The sequence below is a fragment of the Oryzias latipes genome, chromosome 1 (genome assembly GCF_002234675.1).
Source record: "Oryzias latipes chromosome 1, ASM223467v1".
In the NCBI taxonomy this organism is placed as follows: domain Eukaryota; kingdom Metazoa; phylum Chordata; class Actinopteri; order Beloniformes; family Adrianichthyidae; genus Oryzias; species Oryzias latipes.
This window is the reverse complement of record NC_019859.2, coordinates 32,652,627-32,675,621: the sequence shown is the minus strand read 5'-3', so window position 1 is coordinate 32,675,621 and position 22,995 is coordinate 32,652,627. Positions and strand designations below refer to the sequence as shown.

At 40.6% G+C, this 22,995-nt stretch overlaps 1 protein-coding gene across 3 annotated transcripts; it reads right to left on the bottom strand.

Annotated features, from left to right (window-relative positions):
* Positions 1–5,940: 5,940 nt before the first annotated feature.
* Positions 5,941–22,794, bottom strand: LOC101164380 (CD209 antigen-like protein E). Of its 3 annotated transcripts, none has more exons than XM_023960684.1 (4): positions 22,689–22,769; positions 6,693–6,835; positions 6,424–6,518; positions 5,941–6,333 (listed from the first exon to the last, which is right to left on the bottom strand). In XM_023960684.1, exons 1-4 carry the CDS (start codon positions 22,735–22,737, stop codon positions 6,156–6,158), a joined length of 465 nt encoding a protein of 154 aa, XP_023816452.1. In that variant the 5' UTR covers positions 22,738–22,769; the 3' UTR covers positions 5,941–6,155. The 3 variants fall into 3 exon arrangements, with proteins under 3 accessions (XP_023816452.1, XP_004066323.2, XP_004066320.1); XM_004066275.4 differs by lacking the exon at positions 22,689–22,769 and adding an exon at positions 8,166–8,268; XM_004066272.4 differs by lacking the exons at positions 5,941–6,333; positions 6,424–6,518; positions 6,693–6,835 and adding exons at positions 20,450–20,809; positions 20,901–20,995; positions 21,173–21,315 and having other exon boundaries at positions 22,689–22,794.
* Between the last annotated feature and the right edge of the window lie 201 nt (positions 22,795–22,995).

The window sequence follows — 22,995 nt, the reverse complement described above, 5'->3', positions numbered from 1 at the left end:
GCCAACTTGTTGTAAAATAATATTTAAATTTACATTTGCTTTGAACTAGTAAAAATAAGGCAAGGCAAGGCAAGGCAAGTTTATTTGTATAGCACAATTCGTACACAAAGTAATTCAAGGTGCTTCACAAAACAGAAAAATGCATTAAAATCACAATACATCATAGAAATAATCAACATAAAATTTACTTTAAAAGAAAAGAAAAAAAAAAAGATTTAAAAAGAAAGGAAGGAAAGAAAAGTGCAGATAGGACCTTTCAGTCATATACACGGCTAAACAGAAATGTTTTAAGTCTAGATTTGAACATGAACACAGAAGAGGCCTGTCTTACGCCTTCAGGGAGGCTGTTCCAGATTTTAGCTGCAGAATATTGAAACGCTGATTCCCCTTGTTTAGTTCTGACTCTGGGTATCAACAGGAGGCCGGCCCCTGAGGTCCTCAGAGTACGAGGTGGTTCATATGGCACTAACATGTACTTACTTGTAACATGTACTTTGTACTTTGGTGCTCGGCCATGGAGAGACTTGTACACAAGCAGAGCTGCTTTGAAGTCTATTCTTTGAGGTACAGGGAGCCAGTGCAAAGACCTGAGCACAGGACTAATGTGATCATACTTCCTGGTTTTGGTCAGGACTCGAGCAGCAGCATTCTGGATGTACTGAAGCTGTTTTACAGCTCGTTTGGAGAGGCCGGTGAGCAGGCCGTTACAGTAGTCCAACCTACTGGAGACAAATGCATGAATAAGTATCTCCAGGTCTGGTTTTGACACTATCTTTTTGATTTTGGCAATGTTTTTCAGGTGGTAAAATGCCGCTGATGTTACTGACTTGATATGGCTGTTAAAGTTCAGGTCAGAGTCCATGATTACCCCTAGATTTCTGACTTGATTTGAGGGTTTAAGAGACAGAGAATGAAGGTAGCTGCTGACAATTTCTCTTTGTTTCTGTGGGCCAAAAACAATAACTTCGGTCTTGTCTGAGTTTAGCTGGAGAAAGTTGTTCTGCATCCACGCACTGATCTGTTGGAGGCAGTGGCTGAGTGAATCCACCGGCCCATATTCACCTGTTGTCAGTGACACATAGATCTGAGTATCATCTGCATAGTTGTGATAAGAAATGTTATTACTGCGTATTAACTGCCCTAGTGGCAGCATGTAGAGGTTGAACAGAAGGGGTCCCAGGATCGATCCCTGGGGCACACCACAATTCAAGCCCATGTAGTCTGAGACACAACTCCCAATTTCAACAAAATATTTCCTGTCTTCCAGATAAGACTTGAGCCAACTTAGGGCAGATCCAGAGATGCCAACCCAGTCTTGGAGTCTGTGCAAAAGGATCCCATGATCAACAGTATCAAAGGCAGCGCTCAGGTCTAGCAGGATTAAGACAGAGACTTTGCCATCATCATTGTTCAGGCGGATGTCATTGGTTACCTTGATAAGAGCAGTTTCTGTGCTATGATGGGGTCTAAAACCTGACTGGAAAACATCAAACGAATTGTTTAATAAGAGAAAGTCAGTGAGCTGTTGGTAGACAACATTTTCAAGGACTTTTCCTAAAAATGGCAGATTAGAGATAGGTCTGTAATTATTCAGTACAGTGGGATTAAGACCACTCTTATCAGGAGAGGTTTAATGACTGCAGTTTTTAAGGCCTCTGGAAATATTCCAGATTGAAGAGACATGTTAACTATTTGAGTAATTGATGGCAACACACTGTTCAAGACAGACTTTAGAAATCTAGTGGGTAACACATCAAGGCAGCATGTAGACGAGCTCAGACGGGTGATGGTCTCTTGGACAATTTGGTCAGTGACAGGTACAAAGTGAGTCAGCTTAGAGTGAGTAGGTGGCCGTTGGATAGTTATATGTGTTGTGGAGTTGATGGCTTTTTTAATGCCCTGAACCTTGTCATTGAAAAATACAGCAAACTCATTACATTTGGGTGTACAAACCAGTTCTATTGGTAGCTGGGTTGGAGGGTTAGTTAATCTGTTAACTGTTGTGAACAGGATACGAGAGTTGCTGCTGCAACTTCCAATTATTTCAGAGAAGTACCTTTCCCTTGTTCTGCATAAGATCTGGTTGTAAGCGTACAACTCCGCCTTATATATTCCATAATGAACCTCGAGTTTTGACTTGCGCCACTTTCGCTCGGCTCTGCGGCACTGTTGTTTCTGTGCCCTGACTAGATCATCATTCCTCCAGGGAGCTTTCTGTCTATGTTTTCTCAATTTAACTTTCATAGGGGCAATGGCATCCAGAACATTCAAGATGCTAGAAGTAACAGAATTCAGCATTTCATCAACATTGGCACCAGAGACGTTTTCAGGGTTTATCATTTCTACAAACTGTGCCCTAGTGCTCTCATTTATTTGTCTCCCCTGGACAACTGCAGGGCCAGGCGGTGGTTTGGGAGCAACAGACAGGTCAAAGAATACACAGAAATGATCAGAGAGGGCGACATCAACCACACTGACATTGTAAATAATAACCCCCCATGTGATGAGCAGGTCCAGAGTGTGCCCTCTGCTGTGGGTGGGGCAACTCACATGCTGAATTAGACCAAAGGTTTCAAGGACAGCATTGAGCTCTTTTGCATTTCTGTCATTGACATTATCAACATGAACATTAAAATCACCTGTAATGACTAGACCATCAAAGTCTGTGCACACAACTGAGAGCATTTCAATGAAATCATCAATAAAACTTTGACTGTGCTGAGGAGGTTTGTACATAACTATGCAGAGTAAGGGAGGAGTTTGTTTTAGCTCAATCTTAAAGGACACATACTCAAATGATGAAAACACACCAAATGATAGTCTGCGGGTTGCAATATTATCTCTAAACAGTGCAGAAACGCCTCCACCCTTTTTATTTTCTCGTATTTCCGATTCATGTTTGTAGTTGGGGGGAGTTGATTCGACTAGAACTATGTTTCCTGTGTTTTTGTCAAGCCATGTTTCAGTTAATAACATAAAATCAATATTAAAAGAAGAGATAAGATTATTGATTAAAAATGATTTGTTGCATAAAGATCTGACATTGAGTGCAGCAAGTTTGAGATTAGTTTCCTTGGGACTGGTCAAAACCTTCTTGCAAGGGATGTGAACTAGATTTCTTTGATTGGACAATCTAACTGCCCTTTTTTGCATTCTACGTGGTGCAACTACAGGTATAGCACCAGAAGGAAGCTGTTCATCACAGGGCCCCAGTTTGACATAACCTTTCCTAGGACACTGGGGGCCCGTTTCATCCTAGCTCCGGGGAATAGCACCTCTAGAGGCGCGCAGGAGAGGTCGAGTTGAGGGTAGTTTGGGTGATGGACCGGGAGGAGTGGGAGCTGGACGGGATTTGGGTGAACGACGGAGGGGGCGTGTTGGAGGGGGTTTGGATGAAGGCCGTGTTGGAGGGACTTTGGGTGAAGGATAAGGAGGGGGCGCTGGAGGGGTAGGAGAGCTCCTGTGTGGTGTGAGGCTCACAGGTGTTAGGGGAGCCATCTTAATTCCTGACTTAATGAGGCTATCAAAATGGCTAGGTAGGGCCATGGGTGAAAGTGGGGGGGACGAAAAGGAAAGTGATTCTTCACTGGGAGTAGATGTAGCAGGGGGCGCCCACAGCTGGTCAGATGGTGGAATTTCTGGGGCCAAATCTGGTGGTTGTTGTTGTGGTTCTGCAGCTGGGTCCTTAGCTGGCGGTAGTTGTTGTGGTGCTGGTGCAGGTGAGTCCTTAGATGGAGATGGTTGCTGTAATGCTGGTGGAGCTGAGTCTTTAGATGGAGGTGGTTGTGGTGCTGGTGCTGCCGGATCAAAGTCTTTGACCGTAGGTGGTGGAGGTAGTTGTTGTTGCCGTTGTGCTGTGGTTCCTGGGACACTGGCTCGGTCCTTCCTTACTGCCTTTTCAGGGCCTTGGCCTCTATGCCCCAGATCGTGGAGGAGGTTCTTCACTAACTCTCCTGCTCCACCTCTGTTCATGTGTGGGCCTCTTCCCATGAAAAGGTCCTTTCGCTTCCAGAATGTATTGAAGTTCTCAATGTAATGCAATCCTCTGGAAGCACACTCTCTGGAGAGCCAATTGTTCAGCTGAAACAGACGGCTGAACTTGAGTGACACCCCATCGATGTTAGGAAGAGGTCCACTGATGAATGCTTCAACCTCTACTTTGTCAATCTCTTCAAATAACTTCATGAAGTCCTTTTTCAGACGTTCAGACTGTTCTTTTCTGATATCGACAGCACCTACATGGATGATTATTCGTTTGACTCCTTGGTACAAGACTTTAGATAAGAGTCCTGTAATCACTGGAACAGTAGAACTTGGGCAACATAAAGTTTGCATTCTTCTGTGGCTGACTCCACTGATAGCGCCATCTCCAAGCAGCAGCGTATCTCTGACCTTGACGTTTGGCACAGATTTTCTTTCTGCCTGTGCTTTGTTGCCAACATTATGACTCCTTCTCTGTGGTCCAATTTCACTGTGTTCTTCAATATCACATTGTGTTAGGGGTAAAAATCTGTTTGTGAGCTTTATTTCGGATGTTCTGTCATCTTTACGCTTTGGCTTAACACAGAGTTCCTCCGCACAAAGTTTCGGAAAGGACACAACATCACTCAGGTCTATGTCACTGTTATTCATCTCGTTTGTGGTAAGAGCAGGCTTTTTACCACCCAATGTTACTGGAAGGGTCTTGTGAAGTCCATTTTCAGTTTCCAAAGTAAATATCCTTGTTTGTAGCTCTTTTATTTCTTGTTGGTAGATCCGACAGCGTTCACAGTGGGAGTTTGTTTTTCTTCCTCTTCCGGACATGTCGCTGGCTTGTCAAAAATATTGATTTATATAGGTGGAAGTCACAAAAAAGGATGACCAGTCTGATATTCCAGGATGTGTGGAAGAAGTAAAATGATTAGAAATGATTAATTAAATGATTAAAAAGCAAATAAAGCAGGAAGCAGCAGGAGCAGGGAAAAAAGCGTCTGCACTCTTTTGCAGGGGGAGGTGCAATTTAAAATAACTTATTTTTATTTTAATATCCAGTTTTATGTCATATCTAGTATTTAGCTTTTTAAGCCTTTTTATTTTACCCATTTTAAAACCTTGTGTGGAATTTTGTTTTTTTCTTATTTTTGCATTGCGTGTTTTTGCAGTGCAAAAACCACAAAACAATATTTTCCATGCAACGTCCAGTTGGTTGAATAACCATCAGTTAGGTTTTATTGAGGGCCACCAAAAATCTTCCTGCGGGCCGCCATTGGCCCCCAGGCCACATTTTGAGAACCCCTGCTTTAGAGCATGCCTTGTGGGCGCTTTGAGCGGTCCTTGTGGGCAGCCCTGCACCCGTGGCCACTGCGTGGGGACCCCTGGTCAAGAACAGGAGAGGCTTAAAAAGAGAAAAGTATGCAGGTGATGTGAGTTGATGTGGTAGATCCAGGTCAAGAGAGCAACATTCAACATTACAGCACAAAGAGAGAGGAGAACAGCTCTAAAAGACTATTTAAAATGCCTGCTTTTGATTAGTTTATTAATTATATTTTGCTTTGAGAAACAGTTTCGACTGGTTCTAGAACAGCTGTGCGAAATAGCCCATGGAAACAGTGTCTCCAACTTTGAGACCAAAGATTTTAAATTTGATGTAAATGTGCCATTAAAGAACGGATATGGAGGGAAACTGGGTCACAGGGTGTTTCTGTCACTCTATATGACATCAAGTAGAATGAATCTATTCAGGATAATGAAACAGTTTCTTCAATAAAAAAAAAAAAAACTACTTCCAAAAGTTTAGGGGCAGGGATGTCCAGTTTAGCTTAGTATTTTTAGTTTAGTTTTAGTCAGTATAAGAAAAGTCATGTGATAGACAAGAACGTCTGTAGTCTAAGTCCAACAGACCAATCTACTGCCTCAGTCTGTGAAAAGTAAACGGCTACTGAAGTAATGAAACACACTGAATTCATTTTGCGATGCTTTATTGATCCACAGAAAAGTATACAGTAATTGTAAAAGATTAAATTCCTAAATCAACCCCATTATACCCACTGATTAATTTGTTTTCATATGTCTAAAAGTGAAGCAGAAAGGACAGCAGATGATCTGCATCAAGGTTTTAACCTCAGCAAACATCAAGCTAATGTTACTGAATGATCAGAAAGTTTCCAGTGTTTCCACTAAACAGCTTCCTTTTCACAGATCCAGTAGTTACTAGTGCTCCCCGGTGCATCATTCCATTTGTTGTGAAAAAAGACGACATTGTCAATGGTGTCGACATAGTCATGGTTCCCTATTTCTGCTCGATCTTCCTGGTTACCAACATTGTTAGGTTGTCCTGGATGCCAAAAGCTGTCACTGAAAACACAATCACAAACAAAATGTGATTATTAAAAAAATAATTTCTCGTAATGAATAATCAATTGTAAACAGACAAACTGTTTATACCCAGGTGTTAGGATGCTTCCATCTACCCATGTCCAGGTGTCTCCTTCTTTGTACAGCCCTATCCAGGCTTTGCGTAGAAAATCTACGACGAAAGTCTTTGGTATGAAGAAATTTGAGTAATTAGTTTAGCAATAAACCCCAGAGTTTCAGAGTTGCTTCAAAATAAACTGCAGTTTTTTGTTGCATCTAATTTCTTATCATTTATTAGAAACATTTTGTTAGTATTTCCAGTTAAAGGGAAATGATTATCAGATTAACATTTGTCTCACGTTTTCTTCATTATCATTGATGACCACCAGGTCTGCTCCCTTTGACAAACAGTCGTCTCTACTGGTCTGCCAGTCTGCAGTGGTCTCAGAAAAGTAATAAAGGTGTCCATTGAAAGGTGTCCATCCCTCATCTTGATTCTCAGCTGTTGGAGGAAAGATTTCAAGGTCAAAAAGAATCTCAAATTATGACTAAACAAGAATTAAAGCAAAGAAGAAAATAACAACAGTAAAAGTTAGATTTATCAGCTATCTTGGGATTAACGTCTCCCAAGAAAATCTTGATTCTACATTATTCAGGAAAGGATCATTGAACTAATGACAGATAAGCAGAAGTTTCAGGTGTTGAGATCAGATATCGTAATTGTTTCATTCATTATTCTGTTCACACATAAACCTTCTGAACCAAAACAAATGAAAAGTGTTTGCATGTCAGTGATCAAACTTTGTGAACTATAAACTTTTTGAGAACAATTCTAAACAAAAAGATCTAGAAATCACTTCCGTATATATAATTAAATTAAATGACATTTTCTGAATTTTTTAAACGGCTTATGAGACGCGATTAAGCCCAAATTATCAATTTAAAAATGATTTCTTATTTATTGCTTACATCTATTTATACATACAGCTATAAACCATTAGAACATTTTTCTGCAAATTGTTTTCAACGTAAAATCTTTATAAAGCAGTTAAACATTTTCAATGGCTTTTTTCACCGACTGTCTCCCATTTACTAAAGACATTTATCTTACTCTGTAAGGACAAAGGACTCTTAGCGACCCGAAACCATGTAGTCTAAGTTGACAATACCATCCAGTTTCAGGGACTGACTCCACCCCCTTCCAATTTTTTTCTACTTTCCTTTACAAAAAATTACAAATGTTAGATTTTTTTGCTGAAGTATTGTCCGTTTGTGGCATGGATTTTTACATGTTAGTGGAAAAAAGCGGGTAAATTTCATTAGCCGATCGGAAGACATTAAGACAACCTTTAAATGTCATTTTTTATAAATTGTAGTTTTTGTATTGTGTTAACCTTCTTAGTGGAGACAGTTTGGTTCTTCACAAAAGTCATTCAGTTTCTGCTTTAGCCAAATTTGAACCTTCTAGCTACTTATGATTATTGTTGATGCAGTGAAGTTTAGACCAGCATGAATTCAGTTACACTCAATTTTAGATGGTTCAATTGTTGTCACACTCTCTCCTGTCCCAAAGACTAAGAGGCAAAAACAACAAGTTAGTGAACTTTAAAGAAAGGTGATTGCAGATTTAACATAATCAATAAAAATACAAATAAACTGAATATCTTTAGAAAGAACTTATAATACATTCATGGAATTCAACCTAAATTCAGGTTTCAATAGTTCAGGTTTACAAAAGTTACAACAATTCCCAACTGTAAATGTTCATCAATAGTTTCATGATTTTCTTCAACTAAGGAGAAACAATGACTCCATGAACAGCTGTGTGGTACCTGAGTTTAGGGAAAAGCAGACGAGGATCATCCATCGTGGTGAAATCATGGTCCCAGATGTTCACCTGATGCTACAAAGCAACAAACACCAAGAAGAAGGAGTACAGAAGGAGCTCATCATGGGGCCTTATTTATGCAAAACCTGAACAAACAGGATGGCATCATCAGCATATGCATAAACATGTGTCTAACTCCGGGGTGGGCAATCCCAGGCCTCAAGGGCCAATGTGTCTGCATGATTTCTAGATAGTCTCGCCCTACTCAGGGCTGATTGGCTGGTTCAGGTGTGTCCAGCCAATCAGAACATGCCAGAACAGGGTATGTTGGAAAACATGCAGTAGTAGTGCCCACCTCTGGTCTAACCCCTTTATTAGCTTTGGCTTTCTTCCAAAAGACTGAACCCAGATCCTAAAATGAATTAAATAAAGGAAAATCAATTATAATGACCTCAGGTCATGGAAGCCAGTTTATATGACAGTACATCCTGATGATCATATTACTATTTTTGATAGAAAAACGCCCAACCTAAGTACATAAAACAGAAATATCCTTAAGTATTCTGACAGAAAACTCCACAAGGAAGCACACAAATGATTAAATATTAGTTATGTTTCTGGATTAAGAAAGTAAAAAGTGTAGACCAATGTTGAGCTAAAGACACGTGTCGTGATAACCCTCCCACGTCTCTTAGGCTGATTTGAGGATCAGGTAACTTTGCATGGGAAGTCTGCTGCTGCTCTCGGCCGCCGCTTCTGCCGAGGACCATTTCAGCGAGGTAGCTTCTCAGTCCTAAACCGGAGCCATTTTATCTCTTTATTTCATAAATGACTTTTCTTTCATTTTTCTTTTTTTGATTTTTTCCCCCTCCCTGCCATTTTAGCTTTTCAAAAATGCTGTAAAATGAAAGAAACCCAACTCGTCCCTCGCTCTCAGGCTGGAGAGATCGTTTAGGGGGGTGGGGGTGGGGGGATTGGTGTGGACAGGAATGCAGAGCGTGGCGAGAGGGAACTCCCGGACTGCCTCGTCGGCCTCTCAGAGTGGAAGTCGGAGCCCGTTGTTCAGTCGCTCTCTGAGTGGAGCTGGGAGTCTGTCTGGTCGTGTCAGGCTCTTTTGAATTTCAGCAAAGTCTGCCTGCTCCATCCTAAAGTCCAATCTTGGTCATTTGAACTGACTGTTTTGTTTTTTAATTAAAAAAAGGCATTATATTTTTTTTTGCATGATGGCTTTTGTACTTTTATTTCATAAAGGCACACTTTGACACAACACCAGACATTGTACAAAAACAGTAAAAACGAAGACAGAAAAAGGAAAATACTTAAAAAAAGGATTTAAAATAAGAAAAAAGAGGCAAACTGTGAAAAAGTGATGAGAAGCATTACAGCAGGGCCACGATTTGCTAAGACAGGACATTCTTGGTCAAGATGCAGTCTGACACGCCGCTGAAACTAGACCGACCCGTTCGTGAGCAGGGCGGATCTCCCTGCTTTGCAACACAGAAACTATTCCCTTCCCTCGCTCAGGAGGCATGAAAGGTTCTGCCAAGACAGGATTGTCAAGATGCAGTCTGACACTGGTCGGACTGATAGCATTGCGGTCTGACCGTCTGAAAGCTGGTCGGACAGGTTGGTATCTGGCCGGACCCCCTCCCTCCCTGATCTCACAGCTGCAGCTTTGGGAGTGAAATTTCAGCGGCTGTCTCCACAGCTGTCCTAGTCCACAGTCTCGTCACCTCCCATATCGACTACTGTAACTCCCTTCTTTCTGGACTTCCACAAAAAAAACCCGTAAGCTTCAACTGGTTCAAAACTCAGCTGCTCTAATAAAACCCCCTCCATTCACCACATTAACCCCGTCTTACATCAGCTTCATTGGGTACCAGTCCCTCACCGGATCACTTACAAAATCCTCATTTTAACCTTCAAACCCCTCCACAACCTTGCCCCTCCATATCTCTCAGAGCTCCTGACTGTTGCTACCCCCACTCGCTCCCTCAGATCCTCTTCCTCCCTTTGACTGGCCGTTCCACGACCACTATTCATTACCATGGGGGGGTAGAGCATTTAGCAGCTCTGCCCCATAACTCCGGAACTCCCTCCCCTCTGATCTACAAAATATGGACTCACTCCCTCAGTTTTCCAAACGCCTCAAAACTCACCTCTTTTCTCGTGTATCCACCTCATAATTTTTAAATTGCTGTTTTTAACTGTGAACTTATTTTGTGTTTTAGAGGTTTTATTGTTGTATTTTTATGTTTTTACATACTTTTGTCCTGTGAGGTGACCTTGAGTGTCCACAAAGGCGCCAAATAGATAAAATGTATCATTATTATTATTATTTGTCCATTTAGAACACAATCTCGCTTCATGCCGGAGCTCTGTTTGTTCACAACAGACTTCATAATATCTTCTTCTTTTTTTTTAATCTCTTTTTAAACTTGTTCTGTCCAACAGCTGTGCAAACAGATTAGAGCTGAAGGCTTTTTGTGTTGGACAGGTTTTACTATCACAAAAAGAGGTTATATAGCTTCGAGAAACTAGAGTGTAGATTTGTATAAACCCCTTTTTGTCGTATTATTTTTTAGTTATGTGTTACATTTAGTGTGTGTGGGGAGGGAGAGGGGAAGAATGTGAGGGTAGGGTGGAAGAGAGTAAAAGGAAGAAAGGTGAAAAGGTGGGGATACAAGCACTGATTTGAACAAGTTATTATTTTAAGCTGTAACAATTATACCAGATCTGCTGGAAAGACGAATGTTACATCAAAGGTGAAAATCTGACACTAACATGAGCGAAAAAAATCTGTCCATCAATACACTGTGGGTAAGGGGGAGGGATGAAGCAGACAGGGAGCAGTGTGGCAGTGTGCACGTGCACGTGGGGGTGGAGATACATGCATGCTGCCGACGTGAACCGTGTGTTCATAAACTGAATTCGCTTGTGCCTCTGGGCATTGGGGGGGCCCCTGTAGGGGGGCCCTCTCTGTGCCTGGCTGGTGGGGTGGGCGGTCCCCTCCTCCTCCCCTCCCGGGCTGCCTGGGTCCGGGTGCTGGAGGGGTTTTTGGCCTGGGGGGCTCTCCTCCCCTCTCCTGGTCTGGCTGGTCTGGCTGGGTAGGATCTGGCTCCCCTTATGAACATAATATCTTCTTCTATGGTAGTATTGTAATTTGTTCAGACCAATCACTACCTGACACATCATCGGACCAACGTACAGCCAATCACATAATGTGACATCAGCATTAGTCCCAGGACCAATGCAACATATTCTTTTTACAGTTTTGATAGTTATGACAATGTGATACTTCATATTCTGGCACATCAGCATGTCTTCGTTTATGAAACCATACTGAAGGACAATTTCACGAAATGCCCCACATCTGTCATTTTAACAACTGTCCTCCTTTAAAACAACTGGTTACAATATTATGACTTGTCTCTTTCCCCTCTGTGGCCCTAATAATCTGTCATTTTACATATAGCCTTATAGTCTATGGGAAACTGTAAATTATCTAATGATAGCAACATCATCTAAAACTCATTATTTATCCAAAATGATTGAAATTAATGATCACAAACGTTTAAATAATGACAGTGGGTCTAGTTATATGTGATAACAATGTATAGTGAGCAATGAAATAACTATTGGTTTCCATTTGTGGCGACTGCTGACTGATATTAGGGATGAGATTAAATAGATCCTGGAATTTGGCCTGGTCTGGAGCAGGCTAGCTCCACAGAATAAATCTCCATGGTAATTTATACCATAACATATCCTCCTGCCCCCTATCCAGCTTTAGTGCAACCGGATTGGGGATCAATTGAGCCAGGATCACCAAGATATCCTGGCTTAATCCCTTATCCTACTTTTGTGCAACAGGCCCCTGGTCTAACCCCTTTTTTAGCTTTGGCTTTCTTCCAAAAGACTGAACCCAGATCCTAAAATGAATTCAATAAAGGAAAATCAATTATAATGACCTCAAGTCATGGAAGCCAGTTTATATGACAGTACATCCTGATGATCATATTACTATTTTTGATAGAAAAACGCCCAACCTAAGTACATAAAACAGAAATATCCTTAAGTATTCTGACAGAAAACTCCACAAGGAAGCACACAAATGATTAAATATTAGTTATGTTTCTGGATTAAGAAAGTAAAAAGTGTAGACCAATGTTGAGCTAAAGACACGTGTCGTGATAACCCTCCCACGTCTCTTAGGCTGATTTGAGGATCAGGTAACTTTGCATGGGAAGTCTGCTGCTGCTCTCGGCCGCCGCTTCTGCCGAGGACCATTTCAGCGAGGTAGCTTCTCAGTCCTAAACCGGAGCCATTTTATCTCTTTATTTCATAAATGACTTTTCTTTCATTTTTCTTTTTTTGATTTTTTCCCCCTCCCTGCCATTTTAGTTTTTCAAAAATGTTGTAAAATGACAAGAGCGTGGCGAGAGGGAACTCCCGGACTGCCTTGTCGGCCTCTCAGAGTGGAAGTCGGAGCCCGTTGTTCAGTCACTCTCTGAGTGGAGCTGGGAGTCTGTGTGGTCGTGTCAGGCTCTTTTGAATTTCAGCAAAGTCTGCCTGCTCCATCCTAAAGTCCAATCTTGGTCATTTGAACAGACTGTTTTGTTTTTTAATTAAAAAAAGGCATTATATATATTTTTTTGCATGATGGCTTTTGTACTTTTATTTCATAAAGGCACACTTTGACACAACACCAGACATCGTACAAAAACAGTAAAAACGAAGACAGAAAAAGGAAAATACTTAAAAAAAGTATTTAAAATAAGAAAAAAGAGGCAAACTGTGAAAAAGTGATGAGAAGCATTACAGCAGGGCCACGATTTGCTAAGACAGGACATTCTTGGTCAAGATGCAGTCTGACACGCCGCTGAAACTAGACCGACCCGTTCGTGATTAGGGCGGATCTCCGTGCTTTGCAACACAGAAACTATTCCCTTCCCTCGCTCAGGAGGCATGAAAGGTTCTGCCAAGACAGGATTGTCAAGATGCAGTCTGACACTGGTCGGACTGATAGCATTGCGGTCTGACCGTCTGAAAGCTGGTCGGACAGGTTGGTATCTGGCCGGACCCCCTCCCTCCCTGATCTCACAGCTGCAGCTTTGGGAGTGAGAGTTCAGCGGCTGTCTCCACAGCTGTCCTAGTCCACAGTCTGGTCACCTCCCATATCGACTACTGTAACTCCCTTCTTTCTGGACTTCCACAAAAAAAACCTGTAAGCTTCAACTGGTTCAAAACTCAGCTGCTCTAATAAAACCCCCTCCATTCACCACATTAACCCCGTCTTACATCAGCTTCATTGGGTACCAGTCCCTCACCGGATCACTTACAAAATCCTCATTTTAACCTTCAAAGCCCTCCACAACCTTGCCCCTCCATATCTCTCAGAGCTCCTGACTGTTGCTACCCCCACTCGCTCCCTCAGATCCTCTTCCTCCCTTTGACTGGCCGTTCCACGACCACTATTCATTACCATGGGGGGGTAGAGCATTTAGCAGCTCTGCCCCAAAACTCCGGAACTCCCTCCCCTCTGATCTACAAAATATGGACTCACTCCCTCAGTTTTCCAAACACCTCAAAACTCACCTTTTTTGTCGTGTATCCACCTCATAATTTTTAAATTGCTGTTTTTAACTGTGAACTTATTTTGTGTTTTAGAGGTTTTATTGTTGTATTTTTACATACTTTTGTCCTGTGAGGCGACCTTGAGTGTCCAGAAAGGCGCCAAATAGATAAAATGTATTATTATTATTATTATTTGTCCATTTAGAACACAATCTCGCTTCATGCCGGAGCTCTGTTTGTTCACAACAGATTTCATAATATCTTCTTCTATGGTAGTATTGTAATTTGTCCAGACCAATCACTACCTGACACATCATCGGACCAACGTACTGCCAATCACATAATGTGACATCAGCATTAGTCCCAGGACCCCGAATGGAAGTTCCAGGCCGAACGCTTATGGTTCCTACAATGTTTGAGAAAAGTGTAGTGAAGTGGGCAGCGAGAAGTTTTACTGTCTGTACATTTGAAGAGCTCCGCGTTTCTGTACAGGAAACACAGCACGGAGGAGATTAATTGACAAGGTCTGAAGCCAATCAGGAGCCAAAAGTTATCACAGATCACGATGGAATTCAATATAATTTTAAGTTTCATATATGTTGGGAACAAATTAGGAGGACAGCGGATCACTAAGGATCACTAACGCCATTCGCAACACTTGTGCGCAACTCATGCGTGCATCGAATAAATCAGGGTTGCTCATTAAAAATATATTAAAAAAAACACTCATCAGAGATTTATCATCCTTGGCGTGAAATACGTCACTTGAAAGACATGCAGAATGGCCAATCCCATAAAACTTACGTCATTGTGTTTAACTACACTGAGCGCACTTTTTTTTGTCTTTTCTTCAAAAACCCACTGGGGGGCGGTGGAGGACCAGTTCGCAGGCAGGAAGTGTGCAAGTGTCATTTGTAGAGTTAACCAGGCCCTCCAGATGTTTCCCCAGTTGTGGTCTGAGGTTGCTTCCCAGATCGTCTACTCATCTAGTAATTGAATCATTTGACAGACTTATTTCTTCAAAGGTTTTCTGTTGCTCAGGACAAACAATGTCAGCTACTTTCAGCATACATTCCTTTTCTAAACTCCCCGTCACTTAAGGGCTTGCTACGCCATTTCTAAAGCCACAACTTGTCTAGCTTCTCTCAGAGCTTCACTGGATTTAACCATTTTTATCAACATTATCTGCTGTGCAGCATAGCCTCATTGTAGTTGTTGGAACTCTTTGTGCTCCTCACCTGTAAAATTTTCAGGTTTTTATGATTTGTAACATAGTAACGAATGATATGGATTTCTTTGAGCACTGCATTTACTACGGTGGCCCAGAAGGGTCACAACACAACAAATTAACTTTACACACAACACATTAACTTTACACACAACACATTAACTCACAACACAACACAGTAACTCACAACACAACACAAAAACTCACAACACAACACAATAACTCACAACACAACACATTAACTCACAACACAACAAAATAACTCACAACACATTAACTCATGGCCCAGAAAGGTCACAACACAACACATTAACTTACCTCACAACACTTCAACTCACAACGGAAGGAAAGCAGCAATGGAAGTGCTTTTATTCTGAAATTTGAGCGGCTAACTACCTAACAGAAAGTAACGTCACAGTGAGCTGTGGAGGGAGCATGATTTTTCTACAAGAGAAGCTAGCAGCAGTGTTGCCAGAAACTTTCTCTTTATTACGGTTCACACACAATATGAACGCACAATCCTCCCTCCGCTCTCACACCCCTGTCGCTGCACGCGCGCTCCTCTCATCTCCTTTCTTCCGCTCCCTCCTCTCACACAGGCACGTGCGATCCCCAACGCACACACACACACACTCCGCAACACTAGACATCAAGAATGTGGAGAGATGGGGTTTAGTATTTTGAAGAGTTCTACTTGGCAATCATGTTTCCATGTTTGAGATCATCCCAGAGAAAGTCTCTGCTTCAACTCCTGCTGTGAAAGCTGCATCTAAATCTGACGCCATGTTTCCATCTCTCTGACAGAGTTTGAAGCCAAGCCCCTCCCCTGCCTCTCTACCTGCTTTTCCTCTCTACCTGTTCACCTGTTCACATCCTCTCCAGCTGAGAGTTGTTTCCCCCCGCACTCCTCCAGTGTATCCTACACAGAGAGCGCCAAATACGGTCATCATAGGTTGACACGATAGTCGGGGCGCTCCGGCCTTGCACACGGAAGAAAGAGCCGCACATAGTGGGGATATAGCGGGTTAAGAAAATGAATGAAAGAAGGCCAGTCCGCTGAAGAAATATTCAATACTGTCCTCCTTTTATTAGATCAGCAGAAAGAAGAATACACAGCTTTCGTTGAGTTTTTCCCCCTACTGGACTGATTTAGCACCCGATCCGATGATTTTTCAAAATAAAAGATAGTTCAGACTAATAATAAAAGGATTGATAAACACAGACACCGATCCATGTAGCGATTGGACCATAACTTTAGCTGGTATCTCCTCCTACACGCAGCCGCAGTGTCAGGCTTTAAAGAACACAATTTCTAAGAGGGGGGGCTTTGCACCCCCAACAACAGGTTAGATGACAGAGCCCGTTGAGCGTCTCTGCCTGGTGCGTTTACTGAGCTTCAGTACATAGAAGTTCAACAGCCACACGGCCTCACGTAGTCCGCTATTATATATTCATGAGGGGGGAAAAAACGTCGAACCGACCCTAAAACAGCCCAAATTATGCAAACCCGGCCAAAGCCATTTTTACCTGCAAATTTAGAACCAAAACCGCCCAATCTGGCAACACTGCTGCTAGCTTCTCTTGTAGAAAAATCATGCTCCCTCCACAGCTCACTGTGACGTTACTTTCTGTTAGGTGGTTAGCCGCTGAGCCCAGTGGAAATTTCCGAATAAAAGCACTTCCATTGCTGCTTTACTTCCGTTGTGAGTTAAAGTGTTGTGAGGTAAGTTAATGTGTTGTGTTGTGACCCTTCGGGGCCATGAGTTAATGTGTTGTGTTGTGAGTCAATGTGTTGTGTTGTGAGTTATTGTGTTGTGAGTTAATGTGTTGTGAGTAATGTGTTGTGTGTTAAGTTAATGTGTTGTGTGTAAAGTTAATGTGTTGTGTGTAAAGTTAATGTGTTGTGTTGTGACCTTTCTGGGCCACCGTAATTTACCTTCTTGCAAATAAGCCACGACTTTATCCAGCCTATGAGGTACGACAAAGTAAGCATTTTTTCACTTAGCTAGAAGGCACCTTTTCTCCTCGCCAACATTTTTTCTTCAAAGGGACCTGCTCTGTCTCTCTCTCCAAGTTCCACTTTGATTCCTTTTCTACTGCCGTCGTCACGGTCCTTCCTTTTGCAGAGGCAGTGACATAGAAAATGTTGTCTGCCCTCTTGACTGCAATGTTGACACCGTGTTTAATTACATTTTTATCTGGCAGTTGTCGCCACACTGCAAACTCTTTGATTCTTTCACAGATGCAAAAACTTGTTTTAGACATTCAAGATATTTTACCAGGTTTTAAGTTATTTTATCTTATCTTTGCTTTACAACTTTCTATGCTTATCTCAAAATAAGCCTACTTAAGGTTTTTTTGTCTCATTAAGATATAGAATTTAGAAATAAGAAAATAATAATTAAAATGAGTAAAAATCCCTTTACTCCATACTCAAGAAAAACTTGATTTAAGATAAAAAAAAAACAGTCAAATTGCTTGATTTAAGAAATGTCCATGAGACATCTACATTTTTTTTGTGGCCCACTGCGATCCCACTTCTGACACCATATGTGACGGGGCCCCGCCGAGATAGGATGCAGAGGAGCCAAGGTGAGGAGGATCTGTCTTTATTTCCAACACTGTGAGCACCGCGCAGGGCCACGCAGCACACAGCACTCTGTTACTCCTCTCTCATTACACCACCTGCAGTGCTCCCTCTTAAATGGGACGCCACGCCCACGGGGCGTTGCTCTCCATTCCATCCAGGTGGCACCACAGGTAGTAATCATTAAATGAAAAATACATCAATACACAAACAATAAAACACGGCGTGGCCCCCCCTCGTCATCTGACGGTGCCACACCGTCACACACAAACACTTTCTCCTTAAAACTGAAAGAATAATATGATGTGTAATCAATGAGCTCACACAACAATTCTGTGGCCTGTGCAAGATACTGCCACTTCATAGGCTTGATAGTTGGGATTTAAATGCATGGTTTCATAGCGTTGATATTCAAATGCAACAACAGTGGAATCAATCAGATACATGTCCTTAATCATTCCAAAGACTGGTAAAGTATTGTCAACATCTGCAAGAACCATAGATTTCCCGCTTATGTATTTATTGCCATTCAGGATGTACCACTTCACTCTGACAATAGATTGGAGCACCTCTATGCCTAAAAAATCTCTGATTTTTTTTTTGAACATATTCAGTATTTGTGACAGCTAGCACAGGTCCTGATTCTTTTTCATTTCTAAAAACTGGATGTTCAACGCCCAAATCATTCTGACACCATTTGAGAAATTGGTGTTGGTTTGTGGAAGTGATTTACAAACATTTTTAAAACTTAATTTTGAAGCCCACTGCTTAAAATACTGGTGCTTGGACTCAAAGCGCATGCACATGCTCTTTGTTAAAGGACCAAGGGATGCAACATGTAATGCTGCTTAGGTATGACATTGGCTTCTGGGAAAAGTTGTTTAAACTGGTACAAGAGATGTTCTATCATATTTTTAAGTCGAGAGGGGTTTGTCGCCAATCGTGGTCTCCTGTATTGTGGGTCCTCCACCACCAGTTCATGACAGTGTTCAAAGGACTCAGTTATCTATTTTGTCTGTTTCTTAGTGAATTTAACTTTTGCTCTCATCAATGCACTCCCATCACTTTTCCCTTCACCAACTCCACCACCAAAACGGCTTGGAAGTGCCAGTGAGGCTCTCCTTCATGTCCTAAAGGTATAGAATTTTCTTTATCAGTGTCTGTAATCTGCATAATTTCATCACATGCAAAGCTGTTCTCCTACACATTAATTTATTTTTTTTTCTTTTAAACAGCAAATCAATTTAGTATCTTTCACTTGTCAAACATTGTGTAATGTTTAACAAAATCTAAATTGTTTCATTAAATTGTGCTTTTTTTTTTCACACCCTGACCATTCTTTTTGTACATTTTTTTATCAAGGCGAGGACCCCACCATCTATTTGGAGAAGCGACCTTTGTCTTCTCCAGTGCTCCTCTTCGATGGAACAACCAGCTTGATTGCGGTGGGAACTACACCAGTGAGCCCCCTTCCTCAGGAGGATTTTTGTCAGTCATCCAGACTGTGGTCATTAGGGATGTTATTCACAACAAAGATGCCACTAGTTCTTACAAGAAGGTAATAGCAGAATGGAAGTCTTTCACTGAGCAGTAATTTACTTTTGCCATTTTGCTTGTTAAAGCTTAACTGTTTTTGGTTGTTCTCAGAGTTCTGCTAGAAATATTCAACTCGTCACTTTATTTTTTTTAGTATCAAACATTTTTCACTGAAAAATGCAGAAAAGATATGCTATTTTTGTTTACATTGTAAGTGCTGAAACTTATTATCTGATAGTTACATTTTAAGCTTTATTTTAAAATTCAATAAAAAGTTGAAAAGTTGGACTGGTATTCATTGTTATTATTTTGAAAAGAAAAAAAATAGTTTTATTTTCCAAGAATAAGTTCTAGTTTTAAGCTTTGAATATTTATTAAGATCCGCCAACTTGTTGTAAGATCTTATGTTAATTTCCATTTGCTTTGAACTATTAAAAATAACTTATTTTTATTTTAATATCCAGTTTTAAGTCATATCTAGTATTTAACTTTTTATTTTACCCATTTTAAAACCTTGTGTGGAATTTTGTTTTTTTTCTTATTTTTGAATTGCGTGTTTTTGCACTGCAGAAACCACGAAACAATATTTTTCATCCAACGTACAGTTGATTGAATAACCATCAATTAGGTTTTATTGAGGGCCACAAAAAAATTTTCATGCGGGCGACCATTGGCCCCCAGGCCACACTTTGAGAACCCCTGCTTTAGAGCATGCCTTGTGGGCGCTTTGAGCGGTCCTTGTGGGCAGCCCTGCACCCGTGGCCACTGCGTGGGGACCCCTGGTCTAGAACAGGAGAGGCTTAAAAAGAGAAAAGTATGCAGGTGATGTGAGTTGATGTGGTAGATCCAGGTAAAGAGAGCAACATTCAACATTACAGCACAAAGAGAGAGGAGAACAGCTCTAAAAGACTATTTAAAATGCCTGATTTCGACCAGTTTATTAATTATTTGTTGCTTTGAGAAACAGTTTAGACTGCTTCTAGAACAGCTGTGCAAAATTGCCCATGGAAACAGTGTCTCCAACTTTGAGACCAAAGATTTTAAATTTGATGTAAATGCGCCGTTAAAGAATGGATATGGAGGGAAACTGGGTCACAGGGTGTTTCTGTCACTCTATATGACATCAAGTAGAATGAATCTATTCAGGATAATGAAACAGTTTCTTCAATGAAAAAAAACTACTTCCAAAAGTTTAGGGGCAGGGATGTCCAGTTTAGCTTAGTCTGTTTAGTTTAGTTTTAGTCAGTCTGAGAAAAGTCATGTGATAGACAAGAACGTCTGTAGTCTAAGTCCAACAGACCAATCTACTGCCTCAGTCTGTGAAAAGTAAACGGCTACTGAAGTAATGAAACACACTGAATTCATTTTGCGATGCTTTATTGAGCCACAGAAAAGTATGCAGTTATAGTAAAAGATTAAATTCCTTAATCAACCCCATTATACCCACAGATTAATTTGTTTTCATATGTATGAAAAATGAAGCAGAAAAGACAGCAGATGATCTGCATCAACAAATATCAAGCTAATGTTACTGAATGATCAGATAGTTTCTAGTGTTTACTCTAAAATCGCTAGTTCTTCCTTTTCACAGATCCAGTAGTTACTAGTGGTCCCCGGTGCATCATTCCAGCTGTTGACATTGTTTGCGAACCTCCCTATTTCTGCTCGATCTTCCTGGTCCCCAACATTGTTAGGTTCTCCTGGAGCCCAATAGCTGACACTGAAAACACAATCACAAACAAAATGTGATTCTTTTAAACACTTTTTTCTCGTAATTAATGATCAATTTTAAACAGACAAACTGCAAATACCAAGGTGTTAGGATGCTTCCATCCACCCATGTCCAGGTGTCTTCTTCTTTGTACAGCCCTATCCAGGCTTTGAGGTCAAATCCTCCGACGAAATTCTTTATGAAGATATTTGAGTAAATAATTTAGAGATAAACCTCAGAGTTTCAGAGTTGCTTCAAAATAAACTACTGTTTTTTTGTTGGATCTAATATTTTATCATTTAGTAACATAATTTTGTTAGTATTTCCAATAAAATCAGAGGTTAATGGTTATCAGATTAACATTTGTCTCACGTTTTCTTCATTGTCATTGATGACCACCAGGTCTGCTCCCTTTGACAAACAGTCGTCTCTACTGGTCTCCCAGTCTGCAGTGGTCTCAGAGACGTAATAAAGGTGTCCATTGAAAGATTGCCATTCCTCATCTTGATTCTCAGCTGTTGGAGGAAAGATTTCAAGTTAAAAAAGAATCTCAAATTATGACTAAACAAGAATTAAAGCAAAGACGAAAATAACAACAGTAAAAGTCCGATTTATCAGCTATCTTGGGATTAACGTCTCCCAAGAAAATCTTGATTCTACATTATTCAGGAAAGGATCATTGAACTAATGACAGACAAGCAGAAGTTTCAGGTGTTGAGATCAGATATTGTAATTGTTTCATTCATTATTCTGTTCACACATAAACCTTCTGAACCAAAACAAATGAAAAGTATTTGCATGTCAGTGATCACATTTTTGAACAATGAACTCTGTGATACGGTCTTTGCTATTCACTTTAACAACACAATTCTAGACAAAAAGATCTAGGAAATAACTTCCATATGAAATTAAATTAAATTACATTTATTATGAATTTTTTTAAACGAATTATGAGACGCGATATAGCCCAAATTATTAATTTGAATATGATTTTATGATTTAATGCTTACATCTGATGATAAACACAACTATAAACCATTGGAACATTTTTCTGTAAATTATTTTCAAAGTAAAATCTTTATAAAAGCAAAACTAAAAAGGAGTTAAACATTTTCAATGGCTTTTTTCACCGACTGTCTCCCATTTACTAAAGACATTTATCTTACTCTGTAAGGACAAAGGAGTCTTAGCGACCCAAAACCATGTAGTCTAAGATGACAACACCATCCAGCTTCAGGTCTGACTCCACCCCTATGCAAACTTTTTCCTAATTTCCTTTACAAAAAATTACAAATGTTAGATTTTTTCCTGAAGTATTGTCCGTTTGTGGCATGGATTTTTACATGTTAGTGAAAAAAAAAACAGGTAAGTTTCATTAGCAGATTGGAAAACATTAAGACAACCTTTAAATGTCATTTTTTATAAATTGTAGTTTTTGCATTGTGTTAACCTTATTAATGGAGACAGTTTGGTTCTTCACAAAAGTCATTCAGTTTCTGCTTTAGCCAAATTTGAACCTTCTAGCTACTTATGATTATTGCTGATGCAGTGAGGTTTGGACCAGCATGAATTCAGTTACACACAATTTTAGATGATTCAATTGTTGTCACACTCTCTCCTGTCCCAAAGACTAAGAGGCAAAAACAACAAGTTAGTGAACTTTAAAGAAAGGTGATTGCAGATTTAACATAATCAATAAAAATACAAACAAACTGAATATCTTTAGAAAAAACTCATAATACATTCATGGAATTGTACCCAAATTCAGGTTTCAATAGTTCAGGTTTACAAAAGTTACAACACTTCCCAACTGTAAATGTTCATCAATAGTTTCATGATTTTCTTCAACTAAGGAGAAACAATGACTCCATGAACAGCTGTGTGGTACCTGAGATCAGGGAAAAGCAGAGGAGGATCATCCATCGTGGTGAAATCATGGTCCCAGATGTTCACCTGATGCTGCAAAGCAACAAACACCAAGAAGAAGAAGTGCAGAAGGAGCTCATCATGGGGCCTTATTTATGCAAAACCTGAACAAACAGGATGGCATCATCAGCATATGCATAAACATGTGTCTAACCCCAGAGTGGGCAATCCCAGGCCTCAAGGGCCGGTGTGTCTGCATGATTTCTAGATAGTTTCGCCCTACTTAGGGCTGATTACCTGGTTCAGGTGTGTCCAGCCAATCAGAACAT